Below are 27,241 nucleotides of genomic sequence, written 5' to 3'. Positions count from 1 at the left end.
CGCGCTCATGCTTTTGAGGTGAACTCTGTATCTTCAGGAGCTGCCTGCCTTTTCCATAGGCCTTCAGATGACGGAAGCAAAAGTCTGTTTCTATTGAAATCCACTCCTTGCTGCATGAGGGTACGTTATAAGCTTCAAAGTGTGGGAAATCCCTCTAATGTCACAGTGCAGTCTTAAGCTGTGGCAAAGAGCTTGGACACATTTTGTTTGATAATGACTGCGACAAGCCAACTATTTGAATTAACTATTCTCTTGCCTTGGAAGTTTAACCTGTTTCATTTACCAAGCAGCAAACGAAGAGTAAAATAACACCCTATTTAACTTCTAGCTATTTGTATTTAGGTCTCTGCTAAGGTTGTGTTGTTGTGCTTCTAGAAATAACCGGCTGGATAAAGCTGCTACTTCCCAAGGAGTTTCACCAGGCTTTCTTTTCAGCTCCCACAGATGTTCTTGTTGGGAGGCAAAATAGAGGAAGATTTCTGATTTTTCCTCTCCATGCATGAATGTGTCGCTGTTTATTAAATAAGAGTAAATCACTGTATCATCTGCCTACTTCACATATTTCAGGAATTTGGTACTCAGTTGCCTGTTTGACACAAAGTAGTCACTCAGGAAATTAAAAGTGCTGTAAAAGCAGAAGAAATCTTAACCTAATAGTCCCAGATTCACTGAAAGGGGGAAAGGGAAGAGGGCATATGATCATCTGAAACACCAGGGAAGCTCATCCTCCTTCTAATCAACACGTTTCCCTGCAGCTCAGGATGAAGTGAAATGTTAGCTTGGTAGCGCTCAAGCTACACGCACAAAACCCCAGGACATAAAACAAGTAACAAATCATCACCTTCCTTGCGAGAAAAAGATAAAAAGCATTTCTCTCCTAAGGAAGCATTCCACAGCAGCATCAATTTGTTTGTAAAGTGTATGGATTGTTTGTGACGGTGTGAACTTCTGTATAAACACGGGGAAATGGCTCCCTGTTACATCCGTATCGATGTTTTTCGAAGCATCCTCTTCATCAGATGATTGGTAAGCATCTCCAGATGCTTAGATTTTAGATTTATCTTTATTCAGGCGTAGATGCTTTCCGCTGCCCGTTGCGAGCGAGCTGCCTTCTCCACACGGCGGGACGGCTCTGGCAGGCACCGTGCCCGGCGTGCCCCGCCGCCGGGGCCGGGCTAGGGCCGGGCGGCCCGCTCCGAGGCCGAACAAAGGAGCCGGCAGAGCCCTCACCAACAGGTGCTGCGCACACACGCCAGTGTGGGAAACTTTCTCTGGGTTACTACCAGGAGTTTCCTGGGGGGGTAGGGAAGATCCCTCGGCTACAGGGGACAAAGCGGCGCCGGGGGAGAGGCAGCCACCAAAAAAAAAGCTCCCACAACCCCAAACAAACAGAAGGGGCCGGAGAGGAGATGGAAGAAAGAGTCGCTCACTCCTGCGACTTCCAGGCACCGCAGGGCTCCCGAGTTTTGGGACAAAGCGGAGGGAGCCCGCAGAAGGTGGCGGGCTCTGGAGCAGGGCGGGCAGCCCTCGCTCCGAGGTGTAAGGCACCCCACCCTGCGCCCGCCGGGCCGGGGGAGCGACCCACTCGCACCTCCCCCAAAAACGCCCAGCCGCGGCCCCGGACCCCGCTCGGGCCGCCCCACCTGCGGCCGGGACGCTGGCCCCTGCCTCCGGCCCGCCCCGGGGCCGGTGCGCGGCGGGGAGGGAAGCGGTGGGGGCGGTTGTTTAACCCTTTCCCCACCGGGCGGCTCCGGAAGCGGCCAAGGCGGTGGCGGCCCCGTGAGGCGCGGCGCCGTGTCCTGTGCCCGGGCGGGGAGGGGTGGCGCAGAGTGGGGGCGAGCGCTGGGCGGGGGGGCCGCGGGAGCCGCTCCCTCCTTGCCCGGCCCGGCAGAGGCGGCGGGAGGAGGAGGAGGAGGGAGGAGGAGGGCGCAGAGCACAGACATGGCGGCCAACATGTACCGAGTGGGAGGTATGTGGGGTACGCGGCAGCGCCCACCCGGCGCCGGGGGGGCCCCGCGCCCGGCAGCGGGGACGGGGCCTGGCCAGGGGGGGCCCGCCGAGCCGCGGGCTGTGCGCACCGCGCCGGGGTGAAGAGAGGCGCACCGGCTCCCTTCGCGCTGCCGCGGCCACTGCCATGGCCCCCGAGCGGGGCGGCCAGGCCCGGGCGGACGGAGGGAGGCGGCAGCCGGTCCCGGCGAAAGGGGCCGCCGGGCCCTCCGTGGGGCGGAGGACACAGGTTCCTCCCCCGCCAGCCCTGTGCGGCGGGTGGGAGGCCGGCCCCCGCTGCCGAGGAGAAGGGCAGCGCCGCCCTCCGCGGGTAAGGGGGGAGCGGCGCTGCCGGCTTCCTGCCCCCTCACCGCGGCGCGGATCGGGCATGGCCTCCCTTCGCGCCTCGCCTCCTTCCCCAGCCAGCGGCGAAGGGGCAGCCCGGAGGACCCCCGACCCCGCCACCCGCCGAGCCGGCGCAGCGGGCTGGCCTGCCTGCGAGGCGAGCGAGGGGTGGCCTACCGGGGCCGTGCGCCCCCGGCCCGGGGGCCTGCCTCGGCCCAGCCTTGCTGCCGCCGCGGCCTGGCGGGCCCGGGCGGCGTGGCGCGGGCAGCCGGTGCCCGCCCCGGGGGGCGCCTGGCGGCGCTCCCCTCCCTGCCGTTCCCCAGCCTCGCTCCCTGCCTTTAACGGCGGAGTTTCTCCGTGCCTCCCTTCATCTCCCGGGGATAAATGATAAATCCGGCTGTGTAACCGGGGGATTTCTGTCAGCTTCCCCGCTTACCGACGTGACCCCCGAGGAGCGCGCCGATACGTGACCGCTCGGCACCGGGCGAAGGGAGGGACACAAACACTCGAGGCGGTGAAAAACACGGCAAACGCTTCTCTTCGCACCCCCAGCCCTGTGGAAGCAGACGCTGGAAACTTTCCGCTGCGCGCCCGTACGGAGCGAGCGCGGCTGCGGCTGCGTTCCCAGCCCTGCGGCTCAGGTGCACCGCTCGCGTTGGGCGTTCGGTGCTTGGTGCTCGGCAGTGGCTCGTTTCCCCCTGCTCTCCTCAGCAGCCTGAGGTGAGAGGGAAGGTGCAAGGAAATGAGGGGTGATAGTCGGTAGTTTGTAATCTTTTTCTGCTCCTGTTTTGAGTTACGCTCTTACATCCCCAAATCGCCCATCTGCACGCTCCTTCAGTAGGGCATTTCCAGTGTAATCCCATCAGCCTTTAGTCGTGAAAGTAATCCTTCTCTGAGCAGCGCTGTTGAAATCGGGGTAGGATATGCTTCTTAGGTCATCAATTCTCAATTTTGTCCTTGTAATCCTAATAAGCAATTGTGAACAATATCCAGAGATCATATTCTTCAGAGCTAAATGAGCTACCCGAGGCTCTATTTCACTGTAATGTAGTGTCAAAGCGTTGCAAAAGAGTTTTATACATCATTATGGTTCCACCCTCCCCCAGTTTTTTTAAATAAAGTTTGCAAGGTGCAGAAGTCAAATATCAAATGTAAAGCATGGTTAGCACCTGACAGATACTTTATTAATTTGAGAAAAACAAGTTTTGAGAAAACTGTTGAAGGAAATGCACTGCATGTCATTCTGTGTATGTTACATGGGAGCAGTTCTCAAGACAGGAGTAAACTTCCATATAATCTATGAAAATATTTTTATATTAATAATGCTATAAGAGATTTTGTCCTGGAAGAACCTCTCTAACCTCATGACTATTACTGCTCAACATAGTTTGTATGTTACTGAACAGAGATGACAACAAAATCAAGGATCGTAAAATGTACATTTGGGCAACTGTATTACCACAGCACCTGATAATAAATGTGAGGTAGCGTATCTTAGAGAAATATTTATCTCCATAATATACAAACTCACTAAAGCACTCAATTCTTAAATCTTTCCTAATCGATTGTGAGAAACCACTGCTTTTATATCAAGATATATGAAGTGGGTGGATTACTGAATTGCAATGTAAGCTCCAACACAACACATTTGACTTTATTTCAGCATGATTGTTAAAGCAAGTGTAGTGCAGTTACAACCACAATTTAAAACCAAATTTTGTTAAATCTCAGAATAAAAATACTTCACTGTCTTAACATTTACTAAGAAATCTCAGCTTTTTAACAGCTTCTAGGTTTAGAAGAAAATTTTTGCCCTAATAATGATATGCTTTTACATTATTTTTTGGTATTTCAATATTTTTCCTTTTTTCATTGCAGATTATGTTTATTTTGAAAATTCTTCCAGCAATCCATATCTCATTAGGAGAATTGAAGAACTTAACAAGGTACACAAGTATCTAAGATTCTTGCTTGACCTTTGACAGCAGTCAGTGCACTTACCAAAAACTGAGAATGCTTTCCATCCCATAAGACTTCTGTTGTGGTAGAATTTTCTGGGTTTTTTTCATTTGTTTTTGGTTTGGTGGGGTTTTTTTACCTTCTTGAGATTTGCTATGTATTTTGAGTATGTTTCAGTTACTGAAATCTTGCTGTGTGATATACTGTAATTCTGTCCTGTTACCTAAGGAAGCAGCCAGTTGATCATTCCTGGTGAACAGGAGTAGTCTGCTGTAAAAATTTCCAAAAAAATCCTATGAATGCTTGAGGAAATGAATTAACTTAATTCTCTGTGTGGTAGTGACACTGTGAATCCATCTGGAATGATAGCGATCGTGTAATGTGTCTGCTTTTGGATGTATGTGTAAATTGCTAGCAGGTATCAGTGAGACTTTGCAATGATCAAATGATAGAATATGTGAGTTCTGTGGCTGTTTATTGCTCTTCTTATTGGCAGCTGGGAATGAAGGATGGGCTTTTGAATAAAACGGGAGACTGTATTCTCTTGTCTTTATCTTGAGTGTATTTTTATAAAATATGGAGGATTTTCAGAGTGTCATTTTGGGGGAAATATGGTATATTTTTCTTCCTTCTTGTACTACTAAGAATGTTGTAGGATTATTTTTTTTTTTTAGCATGGCGTATTTTTACTGTTCCATCAAGCAGTTTTAAAACTTACTGATACATTATGTCAAAAGTTAATGATCAAAATGCCTATCATGATTTAAATAATGATAAAGATTTTTTTTTCCCTGTGGTTAGAAAGTGAATTAAAAATTTCATGACCTGCAAACGGTTTTCTTCTTATTAATGTAACATAACACTACTCCATAGCAGATATCACCCACGTTACGTGTTAGTGCTGTCCAACACAACATCCACTGAACTTGTGCGTGGCAAATCATTTTGGACTTTTATTGGAGAAGAATATTTTTTATTTACAGTAATTGAAGTGATTCCAATCATATTCTGAATGTAATGTTTATTATCTTTAAACGGCATTGCTATAATTTAATCTTGCTTGTGGATGGTAGAGCAGAGTCATGCATTGATTTTTTTTGTTTTTTAAGGAAGAGTTTAGAGGATATAGTCCAGATATCATAGTTGTGAATTATGTGCTTTCATGTGTTAAAGGCACTGAGCAAACATGGAGATGTTACGCAAATATGTAATAAAATGCCTTGGTTATCATTTTACCGGAGTTAAGATGCTTTCTTTTTATTGGTAAGAAATGTCATTAAAACATTATACCTTTCAGTGCTACATCTTGAATTTTATATAAATAACTCAAGGTAATGTGTACTTTTCATAACAAGAAAGAGGGTACTGTTCTTCAAATATTAGTAGTTTCTTTACATTATCAGGCTAAAGAGCATGATCCTTGTAAAGAGTCATGAAAACAACTGTGAACTAAATAGCTCTTTTATCTTATAAACAGAAGTGAATTTTTAAATAAACCATGTTATACTACATGTGGTTCCAAAAAAAATGCCAGAGTACTTTGAAATACACATTTCTTTCTAAAGCTGGGTTGCAAAGAAGTGTTCGCGAGCTTCTAATGTTTCTTAAGGATTCTTACGTTAACATGATGCTTTACATTACATGTCTAAACAGCTGAATAATATAATCATTTAGTTCTATGAATTTATATAATCAATACTGTTATCTGATCTGAAATTGATACTGACCTGTGTCAGGAAGTTCTTACTTATTTGAGTAATTCTGTCGATTTAAGCCTGACTGATCATGTGAGAACTACTAATGAGAGAAAATTGCAAGCGGAGGGCATCTAATTTGTATTACTCAGCTGAGGAAGGATACATTCTGACTTGATTTATCTTTCTTTTGTAGACTGCCAATGGAAATGTGGAAGCAAAAGTGGTTTGTTTTTACAGGAGAAGAGATATTTCCAACAGCCTTATAATGCTTGCAGATAAGCATGCTAGTAAGTAGATTGTGTAGGGCATTTTTGCTTTCTATCACAGCCTGTTCAGTTTCTGCAGCTGCTTAAATTTGCATTTCTTTGGCATGTGGAATATGTATTTATATTAGGCATTAATTAGTATCCAGTTAGATGCTTAGCATTATGGGATACTGGCCCTGCTCCTAGTAGTGGCTTCTGGGACTTAAGATGTATTAAAGTGATTGAAAGTCTCCATTTGAAGGAAAAAAAAAAAGTTTTTTTCATCTGAAAGATACAGCTTTATTTCTTTTTTTATGTCAAAAGTAAATCTTGGGTGTAAGTTGATTTAAGCTTAAGACTGTGAGGATTTGATTTGACTTTTGAGTTGGACATAAACACGTATTGCTTACGTAATCATTTACTTAAGTAAAGAATGAAATGTATCATTGGAGACTGACAATCACTGGAGATTGTAAAATAAATGTTATGTGTATTTATGCTAAATTTAGATATTAATAAAATAGTAGTAAGCATCATATCATTGATTTTTCAGAAAAGCAATAGGTGGTAATAGGGGAAAAAAAAGTCCCATTTTTGTCATGGACTTAACTTTTTTTGGTTGCTGCCATTTGGTATGCTATTTTTCTGTAACTTTATAATTAAAAATATAATTCTGAAGACAAAAACAATCTAAAAAACTGAGATGTTTGAGAAAATAGTTATTTGCAAAATATTTCACTCATGTTTGTAAATAACTGAAGTGTTAAATATGTCAACATCCAGTAAATTTCTTGCATATATTGTTAAATAACATTTTGATTGTAAATGGTACCTGAGTTTTCAAAATAAATATATGAATAAGTGACATGGGGATTATAAAGCTCTGTTCTCTAATTTACCGGCATGAATCTTAAAGGCATTACCTAATGCTGTATTTTGTGTGCAGGTATATGATGCAGTAGTTAGGTGCCTAAAAAAACCCCTTACAATTTGTTTAATGTCAAATTCTGGTAATTTTACTCATACAAGTACTGTTAGTGAAGAGAAACAGCCAGCTTTTGGCATTTGTTTTATTCTTTCATTAATCCTAGAGAAGTGGAGGTGATTGGAGTATGTAGGCTTGGTTTTTAAAGAAAGAAGATACATCTTGCTTATATTCTAAGGCAATGATTTATTTAAATGTTTTTCTAATATAGTTGGGTACTATTATACAGTATTTTTTATCTATAATAATTTTATAGTTATTGGTGACCTATTTTATGGTAGTCTTCCCCCACAATCATTATGTCTTTTGTGTTCTTCCATATGAAATATGTAGAAACATAGAACTTTCAGTGAGCTTCACTAAGTTTTCTAGCACATTTTTTTTGTTTTTCTTTTCTAATGGAGGGGGCAGGGAAGGATGTAGAGGGTAAAAATTTTACTGGAAACACAATAATTTGTTTTTAATTTGATTTTTAAAACATGAATCTTGTAAATAGTTTTGGTTGGCTTATTTTTTAGAACAGGGTGTGTTAGTTCTTTGGGCATCATTCAATCTGGAAAAGTGAATAAGATTTTTCCATTTCCTTTGTGAGTTTTAGATTGCCATTTTGTCAGCACTTTGATATAAAGGACTTGTTGACGGTCTGTTGCTCTTCCACTATAGCATACTAGGGGTTTGTTGGTGTCAGTAGAAGTACCATGGAATCTTCCATCACATTTTTGCTGTTGAGATTCTCTTGCAGTTTTCTAGTGGAAAAATAGAAATGTAATTTCTAGCTGATTCAACAAGCATCTTTAGAATGCCTCTGTCTCACAGGTCGTAAGTCTTCTAACCCAGTGTACTTATGGATCAGATTTCTCTGTGGACGTTTTCTCTGTACGTGTTTTCCTTCTGGCCAATCTGTAGAATCTGTACAGCTAAGTTATCTTATGAGATATATATTGCAATTACAGGGGACAGCACATTGTGAAGGATTGCTTGCCTGGGTCTACATGCAGCTCATACAGCAGATGTAGTGAAATGTCAAATCAATTTAAATGTTTTGATTCTGGAATACCACAGTGTTCTGTTTAAAAATATGATGTATGTAAACAAAATATTTGTGTATTTATAAATCGAATGTTTTGGGAATGTTTTATACAGCTAAACATGTTGATGCTTCAACACTTTGTCGTGGTGTAACCTGGCAGGTAGCTAAAACAACCACACAGCCATTTGCTCACACCCCCTGCTACCCTTGCAGCAGCATAGGGGAGAGAATTAGGGGGGAGAGGGGGAAGTAGAACTGGTGAGTTGAGATAAAGACAGTTGAATAGGACAGGGGAAAAAAAAAATAATAATGATAAAAGAATATACAAAACAAGTGATGCACAGCACAATTGCTCATCATCCGCTGACTGATGCCCAGTTAGTCCCCGAGTTGTGGTGCCTCCCCGACCAACTCCCCCAGTTTATATACTGAGCATGACGTCGTATGGTATGGAATATCCCTGTGGCCAGCCTGCGTCAGCTGTCCTGGCTGTGCCCCCTCCCCGCTTCCCGTCCACCCCCCGACTTCTCGCTGGCAGGGCAGAGCGAGAAGCTGAACAGTCCTTGACTGCTCAGCAACAACTGAAAACATCAGTATGTTATCAACATTATTTTAATCCCAAACCCAAAGAACAGCACTATACCAGCTATCAGAAAGAAAATTAATGCTATCCCAGCTGAAACCCGGGCACACTTCTACCTGGTTTGTTACAAAATAAATGCTAAAAGATAAGAGTTTCTTACAGAATGAAAACTCTAGTTCAGTCACTGGTTACTCCAGTGTATGTGTCTAGAGAAGTCTTTTAAGTATAAGATCTGCTTGTTCTATTCTAACAGAAGAGGTTTTGTATTGGTAGCAATTATTTTTTTTTTCTTTATGATCGAGAAAACTGTCCTGAATAATGCACTGCTGAAGATTTTGGCAGGTGGGGATTGGGTTTTTTTGGGTGAGACTTCAATTTCTGAAGGTTGCATTTTGTGATATAGGTATGGTCCCATTTAATAAGCGAAGAAAATGGCTTTGTAAGAAAGTATTTTGGAACTTTTAAGAACAGATTTTCAATAACTTGAAAAAGTTTCAGAATGTTTGGGAAAAATGGAATGAAGTAGATCTGTGACACTATCACTAGTAAAGAGTCAATATGCTGTTTTTTGGGGGGTGGTAGTGTTTGCTTTTTAAGTTGTCTTCAAAAAAGTTTAAGGATATAAAGAGAAATTGGGGGGGGGGTGAGTTTTCCTTAGACCATTCTAAAATACTCAGGTGCAGAGGAGTTCCCATAATTTCAAAGCATCTGACACTAATCTCTGAGGAAATTGTATTTACTCTGTTTTTTCTCTGGTGTTTCTGGTGGAAGTTAGTTTTAATGAGCATTTTTAGTCTACCAGTAGCATGTATGATGTCAGTCTAGATATGGGAATAGTTCTATAAGCTGACTGTAGCCACTGAAATCCAGGGGTTTGGCATGTTTATGGGCTCTTGCAGCCACTACATTTTTCTTCCTTTGATTTCTTTTACTATAAAATAGAGTTTATGATAAGGCCAACTTGAAAGACAAAACAAAGTACTGGCCAAGATCAGCTTCTTGATCCTAAGCAGCCTCCTGAACTGAGTGGCGTACTTCTGCAGCATTAACACTGCAGCTCTTAGGTTGCAGCCATTACCATAGGGTCACTGCGAGGGGGTCATTCCTTTCTTTGTGCAGCAGAGTAAGGCTTACTTCATGGGCAAAAGAAGGAAAAGAGATGAACAGAAGACAGCAGGCAGTGCAAGAGCTATTGCAACAGATAACTGAAGTACATAAGCAAGTGAACTCGGAGAGACAGGACAAAAACACTCAGCTCGTTAAAATGGGTGAAGCAAACATAAAGGGGTGGCATGGAGATGTTTTCTAACCAAGTAGTCTGAAATTGCCAACTGTAGCTGGATCTATAAAATTTAGATGATCCTTTATCTAAGGTGGAGTTGATGTAAATATTTTAAGGCAAGGTTTTAATAGCTGGGGAGGGGGGAACAATACTAGCTCTGTTACCAGAACTGAGTTTGGGTTACAGTGAAAGGCTCAAAGTCTGTATTTCCTTCTTTCGTAATAACTTACGCACTATTACTTTCTTGAAGCTGAGGAGGGTGGCCTGAGCGCTTGATGCCAATTTTTAGTTCTTTACATTACAAATTCTTTATCTGGTCATGTGCTATCATGTAGCACTGTGTTTGAAGTCATTCTGTTATTGCAAGTCCTCAAATGGCTTTTGCCTAGTCAACCACCTGGGGAGGATTTAAAACAAAAAAATTCCTATTGTCAGAGGCCTTTGTCTTCTGATTTATTAAGAGAGCTTGCTTCAACTTAGGTGTGCTGAGCTCCTGACTAAATGCCCAGAATTTTTCTGGGCCTATGATAAAGCCCATGCACTATGTATTTTTTCTCATTAACAAAATTGATGAAATGAGACATGGGTCAGTTTAGAAAAAAAACAACTGAGGCATATTGGTTTAAGTGACCAAGACATCAAAGGTAAAACTGCGATTTTTCTAGATTACAGAAGCTGTAGTCAAAATCTCCTTCTTTCAATCTCAATTACTCTTTGTAGAGATTACGTACTGGCTTTACTTCTCATAGTTGCACTTTTTTTTAGGACTTTTCTTAGCCTTTGGCTCTTGAACAGTCATGTTCCATGTCACATTGCTTTGCAAAATGGTGTTTCTGCTACAGAATTTTTGTACACAATAGATTTCTAGGAAGAAGAGAAGAGTCCTGCTGATGATCTAGTGATTCCTGTTGAACAGCTGGAGTCTGTACTCAGTTCTGACCTTGGTATGACACCGATGTATTGTGATAGAAACAAATCAAGTATTCTGTCTGTACTTTATTTTCTTTATCTGCAAAGTAATGCTCTTAATAGAAGTTCTTATTACAGCTGGTGAAAAATATTTAATATGTCAGTATGTTTTTGTAGCTCCCATTAAAAGATCTCAAAGCGCCTTACAAATAAAAACTAAGAGTTTGTTTAATATTTTAATGTCAAGAAAGTTCCAACAGTCCTAGAAGTGGTTTGATCTTACGCAGCAGTTTTGCTGCTCATGAGCTCTTTTACTTCCATGTAAAGATGCTTTGTATTTGTGGAAAAAAAAAATTTGGCTATTGTAAATCTATATTAGCATCGTAATTGCCAAACATTCTAGATGCATCCAAGAGAATGAAGCTGTTAATATTCCATCTGATTTTTGGAAAGCATTTTATTTCAGTAGAACAGGAGGCTAGCAGGTAGCACAGAAGATGGCAAGAAAATGAGCTTAACTTGAGAAATACTGTTTAATATATTTAATAGTAATGCAGATTACTCATTAACATTCCCAAAGATATACAAAACTGAAATGTGAATTCCTTTCATATGTCATCAGTTTTTTTAATGTATGGTTGCTGTTGCATAGTGGTATTCTTAATACTCAATTCCAGGAAAAATACATTAGTTTTTCCTGCCCTCTTCAACAATTGAAGAAATACAACTTAGAAAGTTTCATTTTTCAGTATTTTTCTCAAATGTACATAGAACTAAAACAGAAGTGTGTTAAGTGTACACCAGAACTAAAACGGTAATTCAGATATTCAGTCTATAAGAAAAAAATTATGTGTGTGTGGAGACTCTAGAGGTTCAGTAAAGAACTCCAGAGTAAAATGTCTAAAACACTTTGTGGTGTTCAGTGTTCTTTTCTCTTAGTCACATACTTGTCTCAGTGTAATTCAAAACATGTATAATCTGGTACTACTGGGTTATTTTTGTCCAATTAGATGATAACACAACCAAAAACTTGGTGGTTTTTTTTTTCTGTTGTAGTTCTTTTTCATCATGGTAGTTCTTGTACATCAAACTAAAAAGCTGTTATTCAGAAAGAGTATAATGTTTCTTTAATCACAGTCCGTTTTCTGAAAAATTACTTTAAGATGAAACACTTTTTCTCTTACTTAATTCAGGTCATATAATGTCTTAATGTAAAAAGTATTTTTTGACTGGAGATCTTATTTGAAACCTTAAGTTGGCTTTTCTTTGGTCCCATACGTTCCCTTGAATACCTGTTGTCTCCAAAGCCTATGTTAGAAGCTTCTTGTTAAAGTTAGAAGCATCTTTGGCCAAATGAATGTGAGAGACAAATGCTAGTTCTTCCATTGCATATGATCCATTTTCTCCATAATTTTAAATGGTGAAATATTTTTTTCTTTTAATACGGAGAATGCTTATATATTGTTGTATCCTATATATAACTTACAGGAGATGAATTAAGACCGTTTATTTGCTTTACTGGTAGTGCTAGTAGAGATTGACATCCATCCTACAGGAAGGGATGCTCAGAGGCATAGTTACTCTTAGTTACTCTTTCAAGGGAATTGAAATATAAAGAACTGCCTGTTTAGCAGTGGTCCTTTGAATGAAAAGGGCATTGTATTGCATTGGTCTTGATACAAATAAAACAGAAACAAAACATTTTGGGTTTTATTTATGGTCACATGGGTGCAAATCAAGAGTTCAATTGATTTGCATCTCTTACAGTAGTTTGTAAGTGGCTCTTCCATGGAATTTAGTGGTTTTCGGGAGGTTTTCTGTTAGGTTACAGTTTGGTTTTTAGTTGTACTAGGTGAGAAGGCCTCTTCCCTGCTTACTGTTAAGAAAACAGATCTGCTGATACTACCCTGTGATGAAGGATACAATTTTTCTGGATGCTAAGAGGGAAAGGAGCTAAGGAGTGGGAAGGCAGAGCTGGGAATCAAAGGAGAATCTCTTGGAGCATTTATAAGGGAGAAGACGGCTTAGCTGCTAGATATGCCCGAGGAGTGGGTGAGCAGACCTGTGTAACTGGTTCAGTGAGATACTACCTTCTTAATCTCAAGGGTTCTGTAAATATAAACTAATGTTTGTTTGCAGCTCAGTGTCCCTGGCCCTGTCATCTGTGTCCACCCCCACCCCTCCCCGCCCGGTGAGTTCCCAAGAATTAGGGGAAAAATATTTTTGACCTCACATTTTTGCCTTCTTTTCTTTGAGAAAAAGACACATTTTTTCAGAAGTCCGTGTCTGCGAGTAAGCCATTAGAAGACTCTTGGGTTGGCTTTGAAGATGGGGTGGTGAACAGAGACAAAACCAAATACAGTAAGCCAGGAAAGTTTAGGAGAATGAGTTCCAGTGGCTCTTTTGCTCAAGACGGGAATTTTACATGTTATACTTATTTACAGTCAACTAATAGAGACATGTAAACTAAGCACTAGCAAATTCAAGTATGTTATATTGCTTCTGGGGATCCTGAAGTCTGTGATGTGGGTGAAACACAACCTAGGAGGATCATTTAAGGATGATACAGATAACAAATTCTTTAATCAGTGGCAGAGTAGCTTTTATGCTAAGGTAATTTTATATTAGTGTAAATATCACTTTCACTGAAAATGAGCTTGAGGAATAGGATTTTTTTTTGTGAGGAAGGCATGGCTTTTTTGATCTCCTGAGACAGGGGAATATAAAGTTTTCCTTCATTTACCCAAGAGAATGCCTTCAGTTGTAATTTACTTGGAGAGGGGGGAAAAATTCAGAACTTGCTGAAATAGAGCAAGCCTTGTCCAAAATTACATCCTTGTCGCCAAGGAGAAACTTGTCTCAAGGCTCCCAATTATCCTTTTCAAGGGCGCTTTAGGTAGTCTCATAAATTACGTGTTTTGTTCATTTGATTTTTGTGCAAGAACTGCATACTTGTGATTCCCCCCCCCAACGGTAAAAGCAGTAAAGAGGCAGTAATGAGGAGCTTTTTGCTTCTGACAATATCAGAGTCTTCTTTTTCTGAATGACATTTTAGAATTACTAGTTAACTGTAGTGTATATTGTCTCATTAACAAGTTTACTGTCAGCTCTAAGTATCTTGTGGAATTATTAACTGCTGTGACCGTTCAGACTCTTCTTTTGGTGTAGAATGTCTTGTTAAATTGTGAATGTTAATGATCTTCTCTTAATGGAGTGAATGGATTTCCAACTCCTAAGTAATCTTAGGAGTTCTTAGCTCTAGTGGAAAACTTGGATAAATACTTTTTTTTTTCACCTGAGTATATGTGATCTGCATTTGGGTATGTAGGATTTTATATGTATAAAAATATCATCTGCTCTGTGCAGTTAGTTTGTATAACTAGTAGTTTGCTAAACTAGCTAGTAACTGCTAGCTTCATCTTTTGACCTCTTAAGAATAGATTTATAATTTTGGGCAGCCATACCTAGATTTTTTTTTTTAAATTCAAAAACCTTACTTTCTGAACACATAATTTAAAAGGTTTGAACACATTGGTTCTAATCTCTGTGAGTGTAAGAATAAACTAAAACCAAAATCTGGATTAACTTTGTGAGCTTGTTGTGGAGGGTGGAAAGCTACAAAATTCGTATTTATGCTTAAAACTGTTTAATAGATATCTGAAATTCAGCTATTGTTTTTATTACTGAATTACTGAAATGATTTATTTAGTATGTTTCCCCATTAGGGAGTGACTTAGGGCACAAAGGAAGGTGGCACTTTTTTGAACTCTACTCACAAAATAAATTATTCACATTTGAGTTCTTGGAAGATGACAGCATTCACAGAAAATTGCCAAGGCATTGTGCGAATCCTTAGGATTCGTTTCGCTGTGGTCAAATTTAAATACGTGCATCAGTGTTAATGTACTTCTTGTTCAGGGTTTCTTTGATTTGTGGAAAACACGTAACTGTCATCTCTCAGCTGCTAACTTTTTCTTGCCTCCTTAGTGTTTGTTAATGGTGCAGGCCAATGATCTACACAGTTTTCTTGATGACCTATAAAATACTAGTAACATTTAAATTGATATTATTGATTTTTTTTTTTTTTTTTTTTTTTGGTCTCAGGAAGATAAATAGGATGTTTCAAGCCTTCTAGATTTCCATAATCTCAGGTGGTTCTAGTTTTTTCCTTGGCTTGTAATTTTAAGTGACTCTTCCCACTTCCTCCCAAGTGCACCCACACTGTACCAAAGCACCTGAGACATAAATTTTAGTCTACAAAAATATTTCTGGGTTATCTCTATCTGTAAAGCTCCAATTAGAGATGCATTTTACATCTTCAGAGAGTCCTCTGATAGTCTAATTGAATCAGTAGTTTGTATCATTTACAAATCTGAATGATGTAAACTCACTATTAATACAGAAAGACTTTTTTCCTATCACATAGTGGCAGCTAAATACATGAATCGGGGATAAGGCCTGATAGTTTAAAGGCTTACCAGCAATCGTTCTTGAATGTCTGTATCGTGCAGTGGAATGAAGTCTGCAGTAGTTGTCCTCAGTAATACTCGTGCATGATGACTGAGATGGAGCTTATTAGCTTGGGCAAAGCTTGGTGAGAAGGAATATAGCTTCCTACCCAAGCTGCTTCGTGCAGTGCTGAGTGTGTATGGCGTGAGGTATTATGGAAGAGGCAGAGTAGCAGGTAAGATTAATATGTAAAGTACTTCTGTGGTTTGTCTGTAAACTCTTTTTCTGTTAAATGTAGCCTGGACAAATAACAGGATATGGGCTCAAAGTTACTGTATATATTGAGTTTGACATGCCCTGAACTACATAGAGTAGCAGAGTGGGTGGCTGGAATGGCTGTGCTATTTGGACATGTGATTTGTCTGTTTGATCACTACTTTGTTTTTCCCCTCAGCTATTGTTTGTAAGCCTATCTGAGCAAGGGAAGATACGTAGTGTGAACCTGGTTTTGATTCTGATTTTCATGCACTACGCAAGTGCTTTGGCAAGGAAATGTTTTGTACTAACATAGAATACATCGCTCACATGAGCAAAATAAGTTTGAGTGGTAAAAATACCATTTTTTTTCCCCCCCCGTAAAAGCCTGTTGTACATTATCAAATCCCTGAAAGACTTTGGGGAACTAAGTAGTTCATTTTGACTGTCACCCACTGTGTGAATCCAAAATTTGTTTGCAGATTTATCACAGTACATAAGATGTCTTCTCTCTGCAGATTGCATAGTTGCTGGGCTATGCATAGAGCACTATGTATGCGTACATCCATTATGTAAGTTATGTAAGTACGTGTGCGTTTTCTACTTGTACAACAGGTTATGCATCTATCAAAAACCAGCACAACTGAATTAGCAGTCTTCCCCTTTTTGATATGTGAAGTGATAGACTTAAATTTTCATTTGTCTGTTTTTGTTTCTCTGAAGTATTGTGACAGCGAGATGCAATGTTGAAGAGAATCATGTTTCGGTTTCCTGTATTAAAAGTGCAGCCTTGTTTTGGCTTAAACCTGTGCAGAAATTGTTAGTGTTGGCAGGGTCAGTGACCTGTAACCTAGTCCTACAGGGTACTGTGGCCCTTCGCTATGTAATGGTTCCTTTGGGCCAGATCCTTTGACTGATGCTGCTGTCATGAGTGAAATCCTGATGCTGTTTTCGGTAGGGCCTCAAGGGGCCAAGAACTCAGTTGCCAAGTATCATGCAAGAAAAAGGGCTTTGATATATGGACAGCTTCTATATTTATATTTGCCTTCAAAGGGCGACTAGCTTCATATACTTTAATAATGCTGTTCCCATTTTCTTCTGCTTTTAATTTTTTTCTTAATTAAAAGAGGAAGAAAAAGCCAGGATCAGAATGCTGTGCATTCAACATATATGGAGTGAATAAATGATGATTTTTTTATATTTTACTTGATACTGTAACAAACATGCTATTTGAATGTGTTGGCTACAAAACAAAGTACTTGGAGTAGAAGAAAATATTCATTGGTTTACTTGACCTAATTTCCATTTATTAAAAAAAAAAAAAAAAGACAAAAATGGCATATGTATTAAAGATTTGACTTGTTAATACAATGGGATGTTTATTTTTATGCTGTTTTGGTTGCTTTTTTCCCCACCAGCATCAAAATTAATACATTAAAAGGTCTTAATAAATGAAAAGGTCTTAATAACTTAAAGTGATACATATATTCATGTCTCTTTATACTTTTCTCAATATAGTATAGTTCCTGTTTATTAGACTCTTAAGATCTCTGTACATGCATCAAGGAGATTAATATACCCCGGAAGATAAATCTCTAGCATAGCTGAAGATGGAAAAAAATGAACTTTTACAGACTATCAGAGTGAATGAGCAACTTTTGCTGCTTGCCTCATCAGGTGTATAAACAGGAAAGCTTTCTTACTGTGCTGACATTGAGCAGACATTATCTTGGATAACATTCTTCTCATTTTAAAATCTTGCACATAGAACTTTAATGTGTCTTGGGTAAGTTTACTCAATCACAGGATATACAAATCCTTTTCTTTCTTTTTTTTTCCTACTACTACTTTCCTCCCTGCAAAAAATCAAACAAAATTCAGCCCTTCTAGAAGGAGATAGTGTAGAAGAGAAATAATTTGTGTTTTATAAGCAAAATCATATGCCATTCTGAGTAGGGGTAGGAACGTGCTTGTACAATCTGTGCCTTTTCATCTCTGCCAACAGATTTTGAAAAGCTGTTTACCTGCTATTGAAGATATGAGTTGTATGTTAGAAAAGCATTTCATATATCTGAAGCTCTGTGGTGGTTGTCACAGTGAAAGAAAATGCCAGTGTAGATCTTAAATGTGGACTCTGGGTTCTTAAAGAAAACTTAAGAGATTTTTGGTGTTCTGAGTTCTCCATGTGATTTTTTTGGTGTTTGTTTGTTTAATATTTATACTGCATTTTGTTAAGGAGAGGCAACTATACAACTTGTTAACTAAGTAGATCAGGCACACCTTTTGCCTATTCTAAAGGAAAGACTATCTTGTTTTAGCAAGGTATTATGAGCCGGAAGTCTGTATGGAAATGGTGAAAATCCAAGTGATAGGAAACATTGTTAATAGCATCAGTTTCATGAAAGTGGAAGATACAGATTTCCTTTTTCTCAAAATCAGGTCTAATAATTATTCATGCAAGTTATATGGCATTGTTGCAGATAGGTAACCTTTGTATTTCTTGAGCCAAATGATAGATTTAGAAAATGATTTCCTGGGCAGTATCAGATTCCCTATGTGCACTTTAGCCCTGTGGGTGGTCTGCCACCCTGGATTTGAGAGTAGAACTTTCCACTTTCTTTCCCACCACCGTTCTTAACATACGTACACTTTGGAAAAATTACTGCTTGGCTTCCGATTCAACTGATGAGCTTGATACCAGTAATTGAACATTGAAAATATCCATCATATTGCAAATAACTGTGTCCATGGCACACTTTTGAATCTGCTGCTTGCTGCTACTAACGAGCTGCTTGAAGAAACACTGTACAGGACTGTTGCTCCACACATGCTGCAACAGGTTGCTACAGTTCATACAGATGTACACGGCAACACATGTTGAGCCCTAAGCAGGATATTTTCCTGTTTGTGAGTTTGCATTTGAATAGATGAGGCAGAAAGCAGGTAAGAGGGAGAGAGGGGAAAAATCTAGTTTAGATTTATGATACAGAATTGCGTGTGCATGTCACTGTTTTCATGCTTCTATGGGATCCTTCTGTTCTATAGTGTTGTCATAAACTAGCTTGCAGTGCTGAATAATAGTGTTAAAAACCTAGTGTGCTTACTCTTGCATTTATTCATGTCGCATTTAATTCGTTAGGATATACTTGTTAATGTAGCACACCATGATTCATGCTACTTATGAAGGTAATCCTTCCTTGACTTCCTCCCACGAGCTCCTTGCTCTCAAAAATCTCCAAAACCGGTTATCCAAAAACCACACCCATTAAGTTTTGGAAGGTAGAGTTTTCTGGTAATGAAAACTGTGATAGTTTTCATAAAACACTTTTGCTACAGACCTGTGATAAACATGAGGTAGTTACCCAGTGGCTTATAACTGACTGTCATCCTGGGAATTGTTATGATTGTAACATGCTACTTGGAAGTACTCAAAAAAACTTTTGCATGATTTTAGAAATAATTTTTTATTACTGGAGCATAGGTGTGACGTATTAGTTCCTAATGGTTGTGCAGTGTAATTATTTTTATTTTGTGACCTCCTTTAGAAAAATAATGATGAGGTAGTGTGGGAGGATCACCTGGAAAATTGTGTAAGAAAACTGGATAACCCCTTAAAGACTATGCGTATATCTGTGCTATCCAACAGGAATTAGAAGTACAACTGTTCCCCGTAAAGACAACCGATCAGTTTTTTTTTCCTACCTGCTGAATTGCCAAAATTCACACTTTAGATAGTAAAATGCTATGTAAATGACTCAATCCATACAAATTGTGCTTTAAGTTTCTAATCCTATCGGACAGTAACAGCAAATGCCAAATTGATATTATATATTCTAACAGCCATCTGAACATTGTACTAACAGATGTGGTATAAGTAAAGCTAACTAATTCAGCTTTGGGAAACACTTTCTCAGTCAAATTGACAGTATAACTATGCATAGTCTAGCTCACAAAGGTGATTAAACTGCTTTAGTACAGCATTAGGGGGTTAGGTATCGCAACTAAGCACAATACAACATGTGGCAAGAAGCCTCACGCAGATGAGCAAATTGGCCAACTGCTCACCTAAGACAGCTCTTCATTTACAATCTGAATAGAGTTGTTCAGATGGTTAGACTTATTTGTACTCATTTTGGCAGTAAATACATTTACTCCCTCTCCCCCAAAATCTGTATTTATAATTCTGAACTGCTGTAGTGTCTAACTGCCAAATGTGTGCTTGATGTTTTCACCACAACCAGCTAAGCTTAAAAGAGACTCATGCACAGCCATCTTTCCATTGATGTGTGTGGTAAACTTGCTGCTGTTCAGCATTCTCAGCTTTTTATCTGCAGGTTTTAAAATATGTTGGTGATACCTATGATGTATATCGTTTTTGGGCTGAGTATAGAAGAAAAAGGTATACAGGAAAGGAAAAAGTTTAGAAACTGTTCCCTAAGTAAGGTTTAGTGGCATCCTTTGAACTGAAATTCACACTGATCTAATACAATTTTAAATGTATTTTAGCAAACTTTGTGAAACTGCTGTAACTCTACAAATTGTGTGATTTAAATCTCTCTAAGCTTGCATAAGCCAGATGCAGTTAAGCCAAAGTATGGTTTCAGAATTGGAAGCAATTACATTTAAGAGATAGGAAGTTAATGCACCTTAGTCTTTGGTTACACTGCTGATTTAATTCAGCATTGGTCCATGCTGCTTTTGAAGGGAGTGGTCTTGTTTTTTCCCATCGTGTCTTCCCAGTTTAGGTCTCATTCTTGTTTTTTTCTTTTGTGCCAGCACTAGCATTTTTGGCAGGCACACCAGACCATGGAATTGGAATTGATCTGGATTAGGGGACAGCTAGGTGAACAAAAAAGGAATTGCATGCTCTGAGTCAGATGGTGCTTAAGGGTGTGTAGAGTTCCATAGGGATCTATCCATATGGGGACCTGTCTTTATCAATGACCTGGAGCAGGTGGTGCACTCTTGTTATGTTCGCAGGTGACACCACACTGGGGGGGGTGACCAGGTGCACTTGAGGGAAGGGCTGATAGTCAAGGCTGCCTAGAATGCAGGAGGAATGGTCTGTTGAGAACCTGAAGATACTTATGAGAGTCAAATGCCACGTCTTGCACCTGGGAAGGAAGAGCCCCTGGCAGGGATACAGGCTGGGGCCAGAGGGGCTTAGGGGAGCAGCTCTGCAGGAAAGGGCCTGCGGGTGCTGGCAGACAGTAACTCCCTGGCAATGGCCAACAGCATCCTGGCCAGGCGCAGAGCCAGTAGATCGAGGCAAGTGATTATCCTCCCAGATTATTCAGCACTTGTTGCATCACATCTAGGTACTGCATCTAGTTTTAGACCCCTGATACAGGAAAGTTGCTGATAAATTTGAGCAAGTTCAGCAGAGGCCACCATGATGGGCACTTGCCCTGCTAGGAGAGGCTTTGGAAACTGAGCCTGTTAACAGCTTGGAGAAGAGGTGGACTCCCAGTGCCTCTGGGGAGGTAATAGAGAAGATGGAGTTGGACTCTGCTGTGACTAAATGAAACAGGAGTGATTCAGGTTAGATATAAGCAAAAGCTTTTTCACCATGATTGGGTTGCTGGAGAGGTTATGCAGTCTCTGTCTTCAGAGGTTTTCAAGACCCAACTGAATAAAATGCTGCATAACCTGGGCTGACCTCACAGCTAAGCCTGCTTTGAGGAGGAGTTTGTAGTAGAGACCTCCTGAGGCCCCTTCCAGCCTAAATTACTCTCTGTTTCCATGGTTTTGTGATCCAGCCAACCTCTAGCTGAAAATAAAGCTGTCAGCAGTTTGGTGGCAATAGAGGGAGAACTTCCTCCTTCTCTTTTTTAAGACTGAAGTTTTACTCCTTTCTGAAGATAGCCTTCAGTGTTTAAATTTAATCTCTCTTACCTTCTGTTGCAGTAGACAAGGGGGGCACATGGTGTGTTATGTTGACTTAGTTAAGGAAGAGTAATATGTTAGAGGAATTTAACTTGTCTGCTACCTGATGGTTAACTATAGAGTGGTCTGAGTCGCATTTAAACCTTTAAGTGTCTTTCAGGATTTTATTTTTTTTAAGCTTTTTTTAAACCATTTTATATTAAATGGGAGTATTGTGTTTCCGGAGACTTGCCCTCAGTTTATTTTGATTTTAGTTGTAAAAACAAGCAGGTCTTCCTAGTGGCAAGCTTGAGTCATCACAGCACTTAACTGTAAACAAAGACACTATACAAAGTTTAGGTGACACGGACAGTTGTCTCTTCTCATGCTCACTAGCAGCACCATTTTTTAACAGTGAATCCCACAGATTAAATGGAAGAGGAGAGGGAAAAAGAAAAAAGAGTTCATCCTGTTTTAGAAGTGGTGATGCATATGTAAAATGAGTGAGGATTACAGTTTCTTCCCAGTGTGTGTTGCTTGATTGAGTCAGTTAAGTCTTTCTTACATCGGAGGGAAAAAGGGAAGGGATGAGTCTGCAGCACTGCAACTGAAAGTATCACCAGATGACTCTGGTTTTCAGGATCAAAGTAAGTATTTACAATTGCTGATTAGAAAGCATGTACAATAAATAGATGTAAAGCTTTAAAAGCTCACTGGAGGTGTCTGCTTTTGCTCTCCAGGATTTTTCCTTTAAATAACAAAACAATTTTGTAAACCAGGAAAAGTACTACAAAACAGCATTACCTTAAACTTCGCCCGAGGCCTAAAGGGGATCATGTAATTTTCAAAAACTGTTTGTATTCATCTTTGTAGTCATGCCTAAGAGTTTCAAAAAGTTTTAAGCTGAACAATTTAAAATGGAATTTTGTTTTCTCTCTAACCTTGGAACAGTGAGTCCTGTATGTCATCACCATATTGCTGCATTAAAGTATTTGCTCATTCTGAGCCATTGCTTTATTTCTCTTCCTGAGTGCTGAAAATGTGCTTAGTTTAGTGCTACTTCATGGTTTCCTGTACGTACCTTCCATTTCACTCCTTTTGACAGGAGTAATCTCTCTTTGGATGGCAAATTACATTTCACATGTGCTGCAAATCTGAGTCAAAAAGGTGATCTGTAGAAGTACTGGAAGTTCATCACCACTTTTCTTCTAATAAGTGTTAAGGCCTGATCTGTGCAAAAACAGGGTTCAAAAGCAGCTATCTAAATTTTTATTTAGATGCAGAGTTCTTTGTATTGCCGTCAAGCAAATTGGTTTTGTATTTATATTTACCATCAAGCAAATGTAGTTTTCTCACTTCTTTATGCTATCCAGTGTTTCCTTCCCTGGTACAGGTTTGTGTTACTGCTGGGGCAATCTATTACTTGTTTTACTAAATGCTAATCCTACTGTTAGCATTGCTTTTATATTAAAAAAAAAATGGTAACATCATCCTGGTGATAAATTACATTGTGTTAAGAGTGGAACTGTTCTGTGTCTGGACATGGTTTGTTCTCCTCACTACTGAGATTATCAGATCATCATGACTAAAATATAGATGTTTTCTTTCTAAAAATACAACAGAAGAAGTTACGTTGTTTCATGTTTAGGTTTGGAGTGTTTTAAGAGCTGTGTGTAAGAGATTTAATTTCAGCTTCAGGCTCTTGCATCAACACTTTCTTGGCTTATGTATATATATTATAAGTTTTGGGGGGGTTTAAAATTATTTTTTAGTTTAAATTATTACTCTGAGGGAACTATTAAGATACTTGAGCATGCTGTCTAAAGCCTATTTAAACTCTCTGGAATATCATCTCTGGCTCACTGTAACCAGTTTAAAATGACACACATTCTCCTGTGTTTTGTGCCATATCTGCAGTCAGATGTTTTGGATATGTCAATCTGGAATGGTCCCGGACACCTGTGTTTGGATGCCTAAATTACTGTCTAATGGACTGCTTTCTGTCAGCTGTTTTCAGGTGGCTATACCACCTGCTTTAATATTTTTCAGGAAGGAGAGAGGAAATAAATAGCTGAGAACTTTGGACCTGTAGAATACTACAAGCAGTATATTTATTTAAAAAAAGAAAACCAGACAAAACCATAAGTTAACCACTGGCATGTCTTGGTGTTTTAAGACAAAATACTAATGCTTGGACTTTTAAATACAAATATAGCTTGTAATGGCCCCTTACTGTAATAAACACTTGTAGCTATTGCTTGCTTGAAACATAAACCTTTTAACATTAATTTCTATTTTTTCTTTAATTACTTGCTTAATTTAAAAAAATGCTTTGTCCTTGCACAGATTTTTTTAAGCCTTATTTGTTGTAAGTATTATAGATGCCAGAATAATTCTGAACTGAGTTGTGGTCTGACTTGAACCTGTACATGTGTCAGGTGAGGCTGTGGGCTGCCCGATGAGACTGGGGGGAGTCTTGTTTTCATTTTTGTTTTTTTAATTCTATCCTCCCACAAAACATGCCAAAACAAGGAAGGTCTCTGACAGAGTCTACAGCAAGATAGACTTAAAGTGGATGAAGTAGGGTTTGCAGAAGTTGGTTATATCAGGGTGTATTGTTCTATCACTTTTGTGGAAAGAACTATTAGAAGTGGCATGAGCTACACACAGGCATGATTAAAAAAAACAATGAAGTGGTGCATTTGGACAGCACTGTGGTTGCCATGAGGATACAGGCAGGCTTCATTTTGTGATAGTGTCCGTAAGTTGTAAAAATGGTTATTGTTGGAAGAGTGGATGAGGTGATCTGTTGTAGGTAGTTATGTGAAATACTACCTCATGCTGAGGTTTCAGTGTTTAATTTCTGAGGCATTTTATAAAGTACACTTGGTTTTGCAGCTGATGGATAATTTAGCAGGTAGAAAATTGCTAAATCTTAGAGAAGTTATTAAAATGTCTGTATTTTTGCATACAGTATTCACAGAGACTTTTCGTCCTTTCTGGGAAGGTAGAGGAAGTATGGATTGAAGTTCTGGATGTCCCAAGAATCCGCTAGGAAGGCACATTTCAGCCATGAAGATCCCAGGGTAGCCATTTTGGAGAGCCTGTCATTGTATGTGTGGTGGGTTGACCCTGGTTGGATGCCAGGTGCCCACCAAAGCTGCTCTATCACTCCCGTTCTCAGCTGGGCAGGGGAGAGAAAATACAACAAAAGGCTTGTGGGCCAAGGCAAGGACAGGGAGATGACTCAGCAGTTACTGCCACGGGCAAAACAGACTCAACTTGGGGAAAATTAATTTATTACCAATCAAATCAGAGTAGGATAATGAGAACTAAAACCAAATCTTAAAATACCTTCTCCCCACCCATCCCGGGCTCAACTTCACTCCTGAATTCTCTACCTTCTCCCTTCCAGCGGTGCAGGGGGATGGGGAATGAAGGTTGTGTTTCTACCTCTCCTTCCTCCCAGGGGGAGGGCTCCTCACACACTGCCCCTGCTCCATTGTGGGGTTCCTCCCATGGGAGACAGTCCTCCGTGACCTTGTCTATGAGTCCTTGCCACAAGCTGCAGTTCTTCACGAACTGCTCCAGCTTGTGTCCCTTCCACGGGGTCCTAAGTTCTGCCAGCAAACCAGCTCCAGCGTGGGCTTCTCTCTCCATGGGTCCTTCTAGGATATTGCTCCAGGGTGGGCTTCCCACAGGGTCACAGCCTCCTTCAGGCATCCCCCTGCTCCAGTGTGTGGACCCCAGGCTGCAGGTGGGTAGCTGCTCCACCATGGGGCTCCATCACCATGGTCTTCACGGCGAGCTGCACGGGAATCTCTGCTCTGGTGCCTGGGGCACCTCCTGCCCCGCCTTCCTCACTGACCTTGGTGTCTGCAGGGCTGTTTCTCTCATACATTCTCACCTCTCTCTCTGGCTGCAATTGCCCGGTTTTCCCCACCCTTCTTATATACGTTATCCCAGAGGTGCTACCATTGTTGCTGGTGGGCTCAGCCTTGGCCAGCAGTGGGTCCATCTTGGATCCGGCTGGCATTGGCTCTGTTGGACACAGGGGAAGCTTCTAGCAGCTGCTCACAGAAGCCACCCTGCAGCACCTCTGGCTACGAAAACCATGTCATGCAAACCCAATATGGTTTGACATGTCAACCACCGTCAACATTGTTCTTTAACTCCATGTGTGAGACTTCCTTGTGTCTGCTTTTATTTCTTCCTTTATGTTCCCAGTTTACAGTTGGTTTAAATCTTTAAAAGGGAATGATTTCCTTCTTTTTATCATATATGAGGTAATACTAGAGAATTTGAGATTAGACTTACTTTAAAAGATAGTTTTCAACTGAAAATACCCTTCAAAAAGAACTGTGTAATTTATGACTTGCTGTTATAGATGCTATCTTCTAGATTGAATAGTGCTGTCTTGCTTAAAATAGAAATGATTTAAAATCTTATTTAAATATGAAAATAAACTGTATTTGTTGTCTGTATCTAATAAGGTTAACATAAGGGAAGGGTCTTTCAGTTTTCTTAGACTGCAGTTTGGCTGTCACAGACTGTGATTGTGTTTAGTAAATTTATGTTCATAAAAAGTATGCTTTTCCCCAGGACTTCTGTAAAAGTTTTAGTAATACCAATAACAGCAACAAAATCTAAGCCAGAACTTGTCAGCAAGCAAGAGGCACCCCCAGAAAAAAAAAACAGATGAAAGAAGATGAAAATCAGTAATGCTGTCAGGATTGTTCTTACAGCTGTGTGAAAGACATCGACGCGTAGTACAGTAGGAGAGGAGCATTATTTTTTAAAGAGTTTAAGTAGAAGGTATAGAATTCAAAATACTTAATATTCTGCCAAGTTACATAAACTGTAGTCTTGTTAAACTCATCTTTGAAATACTAAGGGAGGTTGCTAAGGGATGGGGGGATGTCAAGTGAAATGGCTTGCAGTGGTATTATGCAACAGAGTTAATTTCGACCTACGCTCTGCTTCTCTGCAGAAGAAGTTGAAGAAGAGTCTGAAACTACAATTGAGCTTGATTTGACTGATAAACAGAAACATCAGTTGAAGCACAGAGAGCTCTTCCTTTCTCGCCAGTATGAGTCTCTTCCAGCAACGCATATCAGGTAAGAAAAAGTAAATATCATTTATCTGTGTTCTGTTGAAGCGGATTGCCTGCCAGTAGCCCACCTGCTTGAACACTTCAGCCTTTGACTTGCAAAGGAATGTGATTGATCACAGCTGAGTTGTGCCAGGTTGTCCCATGAACTGCTTTGGAACCATCTTTGGTTTTTCCTTCTGTTACTTCATGTTTGAGCCTTGGAACAGGCAAGAGTCTCAGAGCTCTGTCTTGCCAACTAGAACATCAGTTGATAATGTGGTATAAAGTCAGTCTGTTCCCACTTTGGAAGAGTAGGTTTTTTTCATTATTATTCTGCTGGCCAGAGGAACTTTGACCGTTTTGTTTGCTTAGGGAAACCACAGATGGGCTTGGAAAGGAGACAGTGACTCAGTGGTCAGATCTGCAGTTTAGGGCTGCATACGTTTAAAAATAAAATTACCCCGACTTACTTCAGTAAATGTGAAGAAGTCACGATTGAGTTTGGCAAAATGTTGCAAAAGCATTTCAAGTATTGTTTTAAATTGCCTTAATGCTAATG

General features: G+C 40.2%; 1 protein-coding gene across 2 annotated transcripts in view; it reads left to right on the top strand.

Annotated features, from left to right (window-relative positions):
• Nucleotides 1–1,941: 1,941 nt before the first annotated feature.
• The window catches only part of MTA3 (metastasis associated 1 family member 3), a gene marked incomplete at both ends in the record, with an annotated part of 137,320 nt that continues 112,020 nt past the window's right edge, over nt 1,942–27,241 (top strand). For both annotated transcript variants that reach the window (XM_081998504.1, XM_081998505.1), the window contains 4 exons: nt 1,942–1,969; nt 4,210–4,277; nt 6,181–6,274; nt 26,581–26,707. In XM_081998504.1, coding sequence (XP_081854630.1) covers nt 1,942–1,969; nt 4,210–4,277; nt 6,181–6,274; nt 26,581–26,707 — 317 coding nt within the window. The remainder of the gene's footprint in view (nt 1,970–4,209; nt 4,278–6,180; nt 6,275–26,580; nt 26,708–27,241) is intronic.

Source organism: Phaethon aethereus (genome assembly GCF_964289735.1).
Source record: "Phaethon aethereus genome assembly, chromosome: 3".
NCBI lineage: Eukaryota > Metazoa > Chordata > Aves > Phaethontiformes > Phaethontidae > Phaethon > Phaethon aethereus.
This window is presented reverse-complemented; position numbering and strand designations above follow the sequence as displayed.